At 42.6% G+C, this 12,567-nt stretch overlaps 1 protein-coding gene across 1 annotated transcript; it reads right to left on the reverse strand.

Moving 5' to 3' along the window:
- Positions 1 to 6,645: 6,645 nt before the first annotated feature.
- LOC309715756 (uncharacterized protein) lies at positions 6,646 to 8,946 on the reverse strand. The gene is made up of 4 exons (XM_082549130.1): positions 8,536 to 8,946; positions 8,152 to 8,341; positions 7,404 to 7,497; positions 6,646 to 7,314 (listed from the first exon to the last, which is right to left on the reverse strand). The coding sequence occupies exons 1-4, from the start codon at positions 8,762 to 8,764 to the stop codon at positions 6,766 to 6,768; spliced, it is 1,062 nt and encodes a 353-aa protein (XP_082405256.1). The 5' UTR covers positions 8,765 to 8,946; the 3' UTR covers positions 6,646 to 6,765.
- Positions 8,947 to 12,567: the final 3,621 nt, after the last annotated feature.

Here is a 12,567-nt window from a genome sequence, read left to right on the forward strand (position 1 = left end):
CAAGGATTCCTGAGTGGTTTCTCTGACTGCAAACAACAATAACGGCAGACCCTCATCCCATTCTCTATCCGACCCCGCACAGAACTTGCGCAGCATAGCTTTGAGGGTTTGATGGAATCTTTCCAGAGCACCTTGACTTTCCGGGTGGTATGGACTGGATTTTACATGTTTTATGTGCAACTCCTCCACAACCTGTGCAAACATTTTTGAGGTGAAATTCGTTCCTTGGTCTGTTTGAACAACCTTTGGAAGCCCGAAAGTAGAGAAAAATTTAAGTAGTGCTTTTAGCACCGGTTTTGCCTTCAGCGTGCGTAGTGGAATTGCCTCTGGGTACCTTGTTGCTGAACACATTATTGTAAGTATGTATTGGTGTCCGGATTTGGTTTTTGGCAGGGGACCCACACAATCCAATATTACTTTTTCAAACGGCTCACCTATTACTGGAATAGGATGTAACGGAGCAGGTGGAATGGGTCTGTTAGGTTTCCCCGCCATCTGACATGTGGTACAGGTACGGCAATATGCCACCACATCAGCTTTCAACCCTGGCCAAAAGAAGTTGCGCAACACCCGATGATATGTTTTGTTCACCCCAAGATGTCCAGCCATGCTGGCATCATGCGCTAAGCTAAGCACCTGCCCTCGATGTGGCTTCGGCACCACCACCTGCGTAGCACCAGGCAAACCACACCGGTCAGAGGACCACCTCCTCATAAGAACTCCATCTTGCAAAAAATAAGAAGTGGGTGATTCACTTCCTGCACTCTTAGCTGCAGATAGAAAACAGGGAGCCAGTGATGAGTCATTCTGCTGAGCGGTTATCAATGCATCCCTATTCAATTTCTCATCCAGCTCTGGCATCAGTTTCATCACATCGCTTTTTGTTCTGTCACTCTCACGGCTGGGAGATATTCTCTCGTCTGGCGTCGCCATAAACGTGTCAGCAACATCCATAACGTCATCAAATTTGCGTGACTGCGCACGAGTGATTGCACAAACAGGAAACACATTTGACAAAGGGGCGGCAACCTCAGTGACAGAAGAAATAGGCGTTTCCACCACTTCAGGCGGTGGGAAAACTGTCCCACCAGCCAAGTCATTTCCTAAAATAAACGAAACCCCTTTAATCGGCAACTGGGAACTCACCGCAACTTTGACATGCCCCGTTTTCACGGGCGAATGTAAATGGACTTTGTGTAACGGCGCCCGAAGAACGCTCATCTTAATTCCCCAAACCAACACATCCGAATCACAAGCAGTTTTATCTGACAATGGCAGTACACTATCCAACATAAACGACTGATGCGCACCTGTGTCCCGAAGAATAGTAACAGGCACTTTGTCCCCCTCTTCTCCCGTCACAGAAACAAAGCCTTTCGTGATGAACGGTTTAAAACGTGGCTCTATTTCTGCATCCACATGGTGCAAATCACGGGTGAGAGTGGAATGCGATTTAGGCAAAGGGACAACTTTGATGAGACCTACGCCCGCTGGATTTCTAGAGCCTTTGCGCTGCTCTTTCCTCCGGAGCGCAGGACAGACAGCGATTAGATGTCCGGGTCCGCGACAATAAAAACAGTCGCGATTAACACCATCCTCCTGTCTATCTTTCAGTCCTATCTTTTGTGACTTTATCTTCCTTTCCTGTCCCACCCTAATATTCTGTGAGACAGCGGCTGAAAATATAGTTTTGTGGGTGAGAGTAAACTCATCAGCCATCACTGCCGCTTTAGCAAGTGAGGGCACCTTTTGCTCATTCAGATAAATAACTACTTGGTCCGGCAAACATTTTTTGAATTCCTCTAACAAAAGAAGCTCTTTCAGCCCCTCGAAATCCTGTGCTTTACTGGCCTGCAACCATCGTTCAAACAGGCGACTTTTCTCACGGGCAAACTCCACAAATGTCTGATTGGCGGTTTTTTCACACTTCCTAAATTTTTGACGGTAGGCTTCTGGGACGAGCTCATATGCCTGCAACACAGTCTTCTTCATGACGTCATAATCCAGGCTATCTTCAATTGATAAACTGGTACACACCTCCTGGGCTTTGCCAACCAATTTGCATTGTAACAGCAGCGGCCAAAATTCCTTCGGCCAACTTAACGCGGCCGCTATACGCTCAAAAGCGTTAAAATAGGAATCCACTTCGGCCTCACGAAACGGGGGAACCAGTTTAACGTGTTTGGTGATGTCAAAACCTGTCGGGACCGCGGTGGACGTACTAGGATGACTAGAGGCAGATGTGGAGGGCTTTCGCTCCAGCTCCAAAGCTCTGACACGGAGGTGCATTGCTTGTACCTCAAGCTCTTTAGCACGGGCTTCCACCTCCCTAATACGGAGGGTCAAACGGAGATCTTCCGTAGACCGCCCCGCCAGGGGTTCCCCGGCCGTACCAGACTCAGCTGCTTCAGGCTTCGCCCCAGCAGCATCAGGGTCCGCCTCGGCTGTGTCAGAGCCCGCCTCAGCCGCATCAGAGTCCGCCTCGGCTGGTAGCACGTTAACAGGCCCTTTGGCATCCGACCCCGGCTCAGCCTCCGGAGCCACCTTCACACCCCCGCCATCAGGCTGCTCTACAGCTGCCTGCGGGGCAGGAAGAACGCCTCGCTCCACCAACTCTGCACACAAAGCGTCCCTAACCACCGCTTTGCGGGCACCACAGGACACTTGAACGTCATAACAACTAGCAATGATAAGCAAATCCGCTTTCCTGCACTTCACAATTCCATCCCACGAAGGCGAAGTAACAAAATCATCCAAAGAAAACTCCATAATTCCACACACCCACCACCCCCACACCCAAGAAAACCGCCAACAGACCAAACACACGCAAAAACCCACAGAAAAAGGCAGAGGATGAGCCCCCAATTCATGTTACGACCCGTCTAGGGCCAGGCCATAACATGAGCGAGGCACTCGTTTTTTGTTTTGTTTTTTTTTAGATGTGACCCTAATTACTTTATCTTTATTTTGTTTCAAAGGAGACAGACATTCTTGTAATTTTGTAATGTACGTGATCTCGATCAATTCCTCTGCCAAGGCCTTTCAAAGGTTTCTTTGAACATTGGCTGCTTTTTCAATTATTTTCAGTCCAGCCCTTATATTTGAGCATCTTCAGATAATTTTTTGTATGTTTATTTGTTTGTTTGTTTGTTTGTTTGTTTGTTTGTTTGTGTGTGTGTCTGCTAAATCACTTAACTCATTCAAGGCTAAAACGAGCACCTAACTCAAGGGATTAGTTAGCGTTTCATCTACACATAACAGAAAATTTAGCAAAGAATCAATTTTAAATGGTATTTTTGTCACAAAAACACATCATTTGTTCACATTTCCTCAGTTGAACACAGCTTGGCAGTCAACAATATGATTCCCAAAGGGCTATTAGCTCAAAATATGTTCTGAATACTATACTGAGGAAAAAATGGCAGGCCTAATAAAATCTACAGCAGACAAACAGTATCTGAAAGTCATGTCCTTAAGAAATGGGGGGGAAAACAAAGCAAAGACCTGACACAGGACCTGAGAGGCACATCTGGCCCTTCAGTTGATTCTTCTGTTCAGTGAAGCCTCAATAGAAATGGTCTCAGTGGAAGGATGGCTGTCAAGAAACTGTTCACAAGGAAGGGAAACAGGAAGAAAGGACTGAGGTATGGCAAAAAAAAAAAATCAAAAGAACTGGACTGAAAATCAGTGGAAGCAGGTCTTATAAAGTTTAAGCATATTTAAACATAAGAAAGACATCTAACTCAAGGGATCAATCAATGTTGCATCTACACATAAGAGACAACTTACCAAGAACAAATTTAAATTGCATCTTTAGGCACCTTGTTACTAACAAGCTATTATAAAACACAAAATGTGTTCTTTAGTCAAATCTATGAAAAATGTCAAAGATAACACAGTTTGAAAGGCATAAAATAGTAGCAAGTTAACAAGAACTATTAGCTATACTCAAAAACGTTATCCTTGACACGTGGAAGACAAAAAAGGAAAGACAAAGAAGGCCTACAGTAGATATATAGGGCAGATGAACAGTATCTGAAAGCCATGTTCTTAAGAAACAGGCCGTTTTTAAGACATGGTGGAGGTTCTGTGATGGTTTATGGAGGTGCTTTGATGGTGGCATTGGGGATTTTGTCAAAATTGATGGAATTATGAACATAAATAACTACCATCGGATTTGGATCCCTCATGCAATACCATCTGCAAAGTGTTTGATTGGCAACAACTTTGTTTTCCAGCATGACAATGACCCCGAAACACACTGCCAGCGCAGTAAAAGCAAATCTGGATAGAAAAACACACGATGGAACAGTTTCTGTGCATATTTCCCATTTTCCAGCAAACTATAAAGAAATGCGGAGGTGTCTTAAGACTTTTGTGTGATACCATTGACTGACTTGTTTAAATATGTTCTGTGAAGACAAATAAATTCAACGCTGACGTTCGTTGCTGAGTCATTAATTCTTGGCAGGCTGATATTTATGTGAGAACATGTTCTGCATAATAACACATTTAGTATGCCAAATTACATTAAAAGTTCATATTGGGCTGCATCTCTCCCTCAGGGTTGTAGAAATTTAGATGTTGGAAGGATGGCTGCTTATTCAGTAAAGCCACTTCTCTATTTTCCTTAAAGAGTCTGAACCCATTAAAATTTTAAATTAGTCTTTTCTGAAGAGAATGAATGTACCCTCGCACAACCTTGTTGTCACTGCAGCTTTTGTGAAAGTCTTTATGTTTGTGTGTGCGTGTCTGCACATCTGTATGTGCAGAAGCGGTGTGGGGTGTTTGGAAGAGACTCTCTTACAGTAATAACTCCTCGTGGGCTGCTGTAGCTGTGCGTACTCACGCATGAGTGCACACATTCGATCATGCACACACGCAGGATGTAGTGTGCATGCTAACAGCCCTGTGGGCTGAAAGCTACAACCCCCGAAACAGTCTGCAGATGAAAATAAACCCTGTCTGTGTGCTTTTCAGAACTATTCAGTTACACAAGCAATCAGTCTGATTCAAACAGAATCTGACATAGTAGCGTCCAAGTACAAATCTGAGCTTTTTGTTGGAGCCGTAGCTCATGTTTGTACATAGACATGCTGTGTTGACAGCAGAATCTAGCAGGGCTTTATGCAAGAAAGCATCATGATCTACAGGGGAATTACACCGCCTGCCTGCCGTGACTACGTTAGCAGAATATTAAATGCACATTGTTGCTTTCTCTGCATGTTAATGGATTACCTACGAATACATACATGTTTGCAGAGAACGAATATGGCATTATTAGGTGCAATGTAATATCTGAGAAGGAGAGGCACGTTATCTTTTTCTACAACTGATTTAAAGAATTATAAACATGGAAAAAGGCAGTTAAATTACAATCCTGTCAAACTGTGGTTATCAAAAATTTGGAACTGGATCAGATTTTCTGCTAACTTATCTGAAGAAATGTTGCTAATTATTGTATTTAACGAGCTGTGAAGTGTGTGGAAAGGTTGCTAGTCTATCACAGGGCTGACAAAAAGCTACACTAACATCCACACCTATGACCAATTAAGAATTGCCAATTAACCTAGCATGCATGCATTGGAAATAATAGGCACATTAAGAATAGCCTTTCTATCTTGACTTTATCTATACTTTATCTGTTACACTGCACACTCTAGCAGTTTGCAATATTTCAGATAAGGCTTCCATAAAATTAGTTCCTGTAAAATAAAAAAATTGATTTTTTTCCAGTGTGAACTTTTAAGGAACAATTTGAAATCTTGGTAATGTACACATGCAAACTTACCTACACACACACACACACACACACACACACACACACACACACACCTGTGAGCACTGATAGTATGTCAAAGTGTTTCATTTTCAGACCTTTGAAGTGAATCCCTGTATTATGAGGAAAGGTTTTATCTTTGGCTTGCACCGCTTCAGGGAGGGAGCAGAACACACTTCAAAGAACCTCGCAAATCTCCACAGAAAGACAATAACAGAAGATTGAGATGAATCCTCAGAAATGTTTACTCCAACAAATCGCAAGTATCAGGAGAGATTCTCTTAGTTTTAACCTCTCATTAGATATTTTCTTGATAGGGAACAGTGTTTTGTTTGCAGTAGGTGTAATGTGATTGGAACAGTAAGAGGAGCTTTTCAGCATTTTATCTGTACCACTACAATCAAAACAGATAACATCCATCCATCCATTTTACATCTAACCAAAGTTAGGTTGTGGTTGCAGCAGGTTAAGTAATATTTCAGGTGTCCTTCTAGTTCCATCTGTGGGCTCCAGAGGTGTTCACAGCTCAGATGAGATTATATAACCTCAAATGCAGCTGGCTCCTCTAACCTCTCACTGTTTCTTTCACTACTCATGCTCATAAGAAATCTAAACCAACTGCTTCACACTTAGACCCCCGGAGAGCAGTCATTTTGGTTTTCTACCTTAGACCCCCGCGGAGTCATCATTTTGCGTTTCTACCTTTAAAAGCCGGAGAGCAGTCAGTCATATGCTGGAGTCATTCATATGTATATTAGGTCGTTACCTAGGAATTCTGGAGGGAGGGGAGTGGGGGTGAGTGATTGAGGGGGTGGGGGAGTGGAGTGTTTCAGTTTGCCATCTTAGGGAGAAATCAACACATGTCCTTTATATGTCCTTTGTTGCTGACATTTATTGATGAAAACAGTACAAAAAACCAACCATTTGTACACATATTTACAAATAATGATAAAAAGTGAGTGAGTACATTTCAACATTTTCAGCAATCACTCACAATCCTGGCACTGCCACGGTATCTGTCGTCTGCATTTACCACATGTGTACCTGTAGCAGTGAACACATCGCACAGTGGCCTGATTTTTCTTGCATTTGTGTTTGACCTGACACGTGGCTCTTTTTCCAGGGCTCGGTGTGGAGGGTTCTGCCCGAAGCAACTGATCTTTTCTTGCCTTCTTCGCAGCTACATGAGAGCGAGCCAACTCTGTTGCAAGCGCCACCAGGAAGTCCACCCGTCTTTCCTTCGTCCCGGTGCATGCTTGATACAGCACATGTGCATTCAGTGCTGCCATGTCAATCATGTTATAAAACACGGCGACTGGCCAGCGCCGTGTTCCTTTGCGGACAGTGTACTCCCGAACCATCTGGTCCATCACATCCACGCCACACTTTGTTTTGTTGTAAAGGGTGACAGTGTTTGGCTTCCTTTTGGTGGTGTTATCAGTCTGAACCACGCTGTGCATGCTGCTAAGAATATAGACTGTCTTCTTCCGTTTGGCCACATACGCCGTCAGCGTGGCAGCAGAGGTTGAAAACACCTAAGAAATAAGATAAATTGTTATTTTCATAGCCCTTTTACACACAATGAAACACATAAACATAGAACCACAAAAGACCTGCAACATACCTGAGTGGTGAATACATTGCGATCTGTCTGTCTAGTGGATTGAGGAATTTCCCTGCGAATCCTGTTGACTGTGCCGAGGATGGTGGTTTTCCATCTAAGAAGTTTTTGTGCCAGTGAAAGCGATGTGAAAAAATTGTCCGTGGTAACATTTCTGCCCTTGTCTACGAATGGTTCCATCAGCCTCATTACTACATTTTCAGAAAGTCTCTCCCCAGTGGGACGACTGGGGTCCTTGCCAAGATATGGGAAGACATTGCAAATGTACTTGGATTTTAGGTCGCAAGCCACCCAAAACTTGATCCCAAACTTGTCAGGTTTACTTGCAATATACTGCAGGAAACAGCACCGAGTCTTTGATGGGAAAAGCTGTTCATCAATGGTGATATGTAGACCAGGGTTGTAGCACGTGATGCAGTTGGTGACAAATGATCCCCACACACTGGAAATTGCAGCAAACTTGTCAGTCTTTGCTCGATCACAGCGGGTGGACTTGTCATCAAAGCGTAGGTGTTGCATGATGTTTTGGAAGCGGTTTCGTGCCATAATTCCAATTATCTGTGGGTTTCCCAGGTTTGCTGACCAGCAGTCATTTACAGATGGAAGCCTGCAAACCCCCCGCAAGATCACAATTGCAATAAATGCCATTAGTTCAGGGAGGTCCATGAACCAATGAACATGCTCCGTTTGCTGTGCATGTTGAATAGTCCATTCTTGAATGCTACGAAGCATGTCAAGAGTGACAAAACACAGGAAGCTCTGAAGGCGACTCGAGATACTTCTCCTGGCCTTAGCCGTTGGCTCTCCATCTGCAGCGTACGCTTCTATTGGGGTGAAAGGGAGACAGGCCCCCACATGTTCTTCACGCCACACTGTGCCATCTTTCGCTGTCTCAGTCCCCAAACAAGGTCTCTTTTTCGGTGGAGAAGCAGTCTCCTCATCTGCAGTGTGAACAAATTCAAATTGTGAGCAAAATGGGAAGGTCAAACAAAATCACAAATGCATGCATAGATACTAATTATAATTCCAGTATCTCCTCCTCTGTATCAGAATAATGTCTGAAATATCTTACTTACTAACTACATCCACTTACTTGTTTGAAATGAAAAAGGAAATAACATGAAATGAAACTAACCGGAAGACTGATCAGACAGCTCTGAGTCCGAATCCGGCTGAACTGCTAGGTCTTCTCCATCCGAGTCACAAGGGTCGACTTCCGTCAGGATCATTTCCAAGGCCTGCTGAGTGGTGAGTCTTCTCTGCATTTTCTTTCCTTGGAGAGGAGGTCCGTACACCAGAGGATTCTTCAGGGCGATGAATTTTCTTTCCTTGGAGAGGAGGTCCGGTTGCTCGATTTGCTCCATTGTGGCATCAATCAGACCACTGGTATAATGTTGAAATGTACTCACTCACTTTTTATTATTATTTGTAAATATGTGTACAAATGGTTGGTTTTTTTGTACTGTTTTTATCAATAAATCTCAGCAACAAAGGAAATACACCCATGTGTGTTGATTTCTCCCTAAGACGGCAAACTGAAACACTCCAAGTTGGTGACTTTTGGAGATTTATTTCCCTGGATGACTGAGAATGCATCAAGATGAAACACAAAAGGAAGTTCACAGCTTTTAGCAGCTCCCCCACCCCCTCAATCACACACCCCCACTCCCCTCCCTCCAGAATTCCTACTTAACAGCCTAATATACATATGAATGACTAGCCAATTTAGCTTCCACTTCCACCATTTGACTGCTCTCCGGGTTTTATAGGTAGAAAGGTAGAAGCCTGGGGATGCTAGTGTTCATCTTCCATCTCCACTTCCTTATTTGCTCAGCTGTACTGACAAACCACCTGCTGGTCCGCCTCGCTTCATCTTATCTTTACTTGTGAACAAAATCCTGAGATACGATGACCTCAGATCGAGATGCTGCTGATTAACAAAGTTTCCAAGTCTCCGAGTCCGCTCGAGTCGGAGAGACATAAATTGAATCAATCAATTAATCCAGCAGTGAGCAAGAGTGGGTGTTATTTGTGTTTCCACAGATTCATCCGCAGAGACGTTACATTACAACGCATCAACTTTGCATGCGGACTTCAAGAGAACAAGACATCAAGAGCCATGTCAACTACAAAAAAGCAGAGGCACAATTCTGAGGCTCCCTAAACAGACAGCGAGACGATGGGCAACCCCGATAGTCCAACACGGGTTAAAAATGACGTTTGACTTTGCGCCACAGATCACACACCTGTTGGTAACGCCAGGCTTACTCTGTGTGGTTTGTAAGCATTACTGCACTGCCAAAAGAAGAAGAAGCTAGCTCAGCGGCACAATATTGTCAGAACACAGTGGTGAGGTTGGGGTCAAACACAGTTTTCGCTACAAACGACTGTGAAGCAGCAGATGCAAGAAAAAAAAATGCAAATGTGAAAAGTAATCTTCTGTGATCTCAAATGGAGCAGCAGTACAGTTAGCACAGGCTTCCTCTAACAAAATGCAGTTTTGTATGCAGCTGAATACTCCGGTGTTATGTTTGGTTCTCCTTTCTTTCTTTTCTTTCTGCTTCTTGACTTGACTGATTACTTCAAGCTTGTCTGTAATCACGGTGGGAAATCCTGCATCACTGTGTAGAATGAGAAACAAATCATTTCTGGATGGTTGGGGAGAATTATAAAAAATCCTTTGCTCACACGCTAGCATACTGGCCTCCATTTTGTGACTGTTATGAGGTGGATTTTTTTTTTATTGGCGTGCAGTCCAGCCAGAGAACAGCAACATGCAATTTCTAGTTCTGCACTAAATCAGTGATTTGATGATCTGTTGTACTCTTTTACATAAATGGTTCAATTTTGTCAATAAACAAGTGGTTGCAGTGTTAAAAATAAAACAACTATGAGCTGTGAGACCCCCCTGATCATCTTTTTGTTGTTTATATAACGGATCCTGTGTCTGTGCGATCTCCTGATCTCAAATCTCCATCTTACGAGCAACTGTAAGGCTTCCAATTTGCAGCAATGGCAGCAGACGTGGAAATCTTGCGCTTTTCTCAAGACTTCTAGAGATTTATTAAAAGTGGTGCTTTGTGAAAGAGGCAGCAGGTCCACTGCAGGCTGTGATTTAGAAAAATCTTGGAGAGCTGCACTCTCTGCTGATGTGAAGGTTCCACTTCACAGAGCTATATCTGGTTTAAGAGTGACGCAGTTCTTTTCAGGCAGCTTGTTAGGAAATGCCCCACATTTGGAGACGATCATGATTAGCAACCCAGTGTTTCTACCTGTGGGACAATTAAAATACCAGAAGAGGCTTCTCGAGGCTTGAACTATGCATAAAGTGGGGCAGGGCTCAAGTTGCTGTCTGTGGAAGTGAAAAGCAGTTCATGCATTTGTAGTATTTATTTAAAACCTCATCTAAGAATGCTGGAAATGTGCTGTCAAAATGTACTTTCTAGCAGTTTTAGATCTCAGCAGTGAAAAACGAGCACCATCCATCATCTGTGACGCCACATACTTTTTTTCATTTAAATAAAATATATTGATCCAACTTCTGTCACTTACTCAAATTATATGAAAAAAAGAGTAATTCCTCTATTCAAATAATACAAAAAAACTTCACTCATTTCTTGATATTTTGTTAGGAAAATGGTCATTTCCAATTTATTCAAACACGTGCACTCTTACGTGGAAATACAGTATAGAAGGGAAAAGCAGAGTTTATACAATTCCAAGCTTCAACGTCAATATTTGGTATGACCACCTTTACTCTTCAACATAGCAACACTCTTAGGAAAACTTATAATTTCTGTAAGTAGTGTTCAAACAAAGTTCTCTGGGCTTCTTCAAGGACATTCAAACCTCTTTTTTTGTATGTTAGATGTTTGCTTTTGTTTTGTCCTCTGACAAGATGATGATCGCACACTTTGGGAGGAGAGAAGAGGAGAGGCATTCCTCTGTGTGCTTTTCTGTTGTTTTACATCATTGGTGGTGTGTATGGGTTCATTGCCATGCTGAAAAATGGCTTTGTTTCCAATCAGATGCTTTCAGATGGTATTGCATGGTGGGTCAAAATCTAAAGGTACTTTTCTGCTTTCTAATTCCACTAATTTTGACAAGATCTCCAACACCACTGGCTGAAATATGGCCCCAAACCATGACAGAGCCTCCACCGTGTTTTACAACAGCTGCTGTTGTACTGCTCTCCTGACCTCTGCTGTGACAATGATTTAAACCAGAAAGTCCAAAGCTGGATTTATCAGTCCGTAAGACCTGTTGCCACTAACACCTGTTCACCTGCTCGGTGTTTCCCTTCTTTAAGAAGGACTTCTTGACAGCCACTGAGCCCTTTTCTCATTGTTAGTAAGGAGTACAATGGCCAGATGTAACTCTGTCAGGTCTTTTGCTGAATTCTTTCCTGTTTCTTAAGAATATCATTTTAGATTCCACTCATGAAATGGGAACAAAAGATGTGCTTTTGTGTCATGCTGCTAGTGTCTAAAGATACAATTTATAGTTGATGATTTGCCAAGTTGTCTGTTACTGTATGGGCAGATATGACACTGCGTCATATACGAACAAAAGAAAACATGAAATAAATTGAAAAAACAAAGACTAAAGAAAAACATTTTTAAAAAAGGAAAAAAAACGTCCAAATGCCAGGAAGGTATTATGCAAGACTAGTATAAAAATGAGAAAAAAGCATGGCTCCTACTGAGCAAGATGTAAAGAAATGAGGGGTGGTTGAAGACTTTTTGCACAGCACTGTGTATAATACACATTTCAGTGACTGTGAAAACATGCATTATGACAGTTTTAGTGCTTACAGTAAAGGTTTAGATAATAGTTAGATTTTTTGTTTTACTTACTTAAGAATATTCATGAAAATGTTTCAACCTTTGCTTGTGCAGATCAGCTCTTTTACAAATTAAAAAATGTAAAACTGCAGCCATTTGAAGCTTGCATAATCAACATTGTTGTTCCACGTGTTTTCTAGTATTTCGACAGTGTAGACGCAAGTATAAACAAGATTTCATGAATAGAAAGGAACAACACAACAGGACCTGAGAAGTGGGAGAGGTGGGAGATGGGGTTGAAAGAGAGACGCAGGGACAGCATCAGTAAAATCCATTAAATCCTTTTGAAATATTGAGTAAATACTTCTGTTTTCTACACATGT

Source organism: Aulonocara stuartgranti, assembly GCF_965226115.1.
Source record: "Aulonocara stuartgranti genome assembly, chromosome: 2".
In the NCBI taxonomy this organism is placed as follows: Eukaryota; Metazoa; Chordata; class Actinopteri; order Cichliformes; family Cichlidae; genus Aulonocara; species Aulonocara stuartgranti.

Coding starts and splice junctions, on each gene's coding strand:
- LOC309715756 (XM_082549130.1), bottom strand. CDS start 8,764: ATGGAGCAAATCGAGCAACCGGACCTCCTCTCCAAGGAAAGAAAATTC. Junction 8,342..8,535: donor GCTGTCTGATCAGTCTTCCG/GTTAGTTTCATT, acceptor TTCACACTGCAG/ATGAGGAGACTGCTTCTCCA. Junction 7,498..8,151: donor AGTCGCCTTCAGAGCTTCCT/GTGTTTTGTCAC, acceptor AAAACTTCTTAG/ATGGAAAACCACCATCCTCG.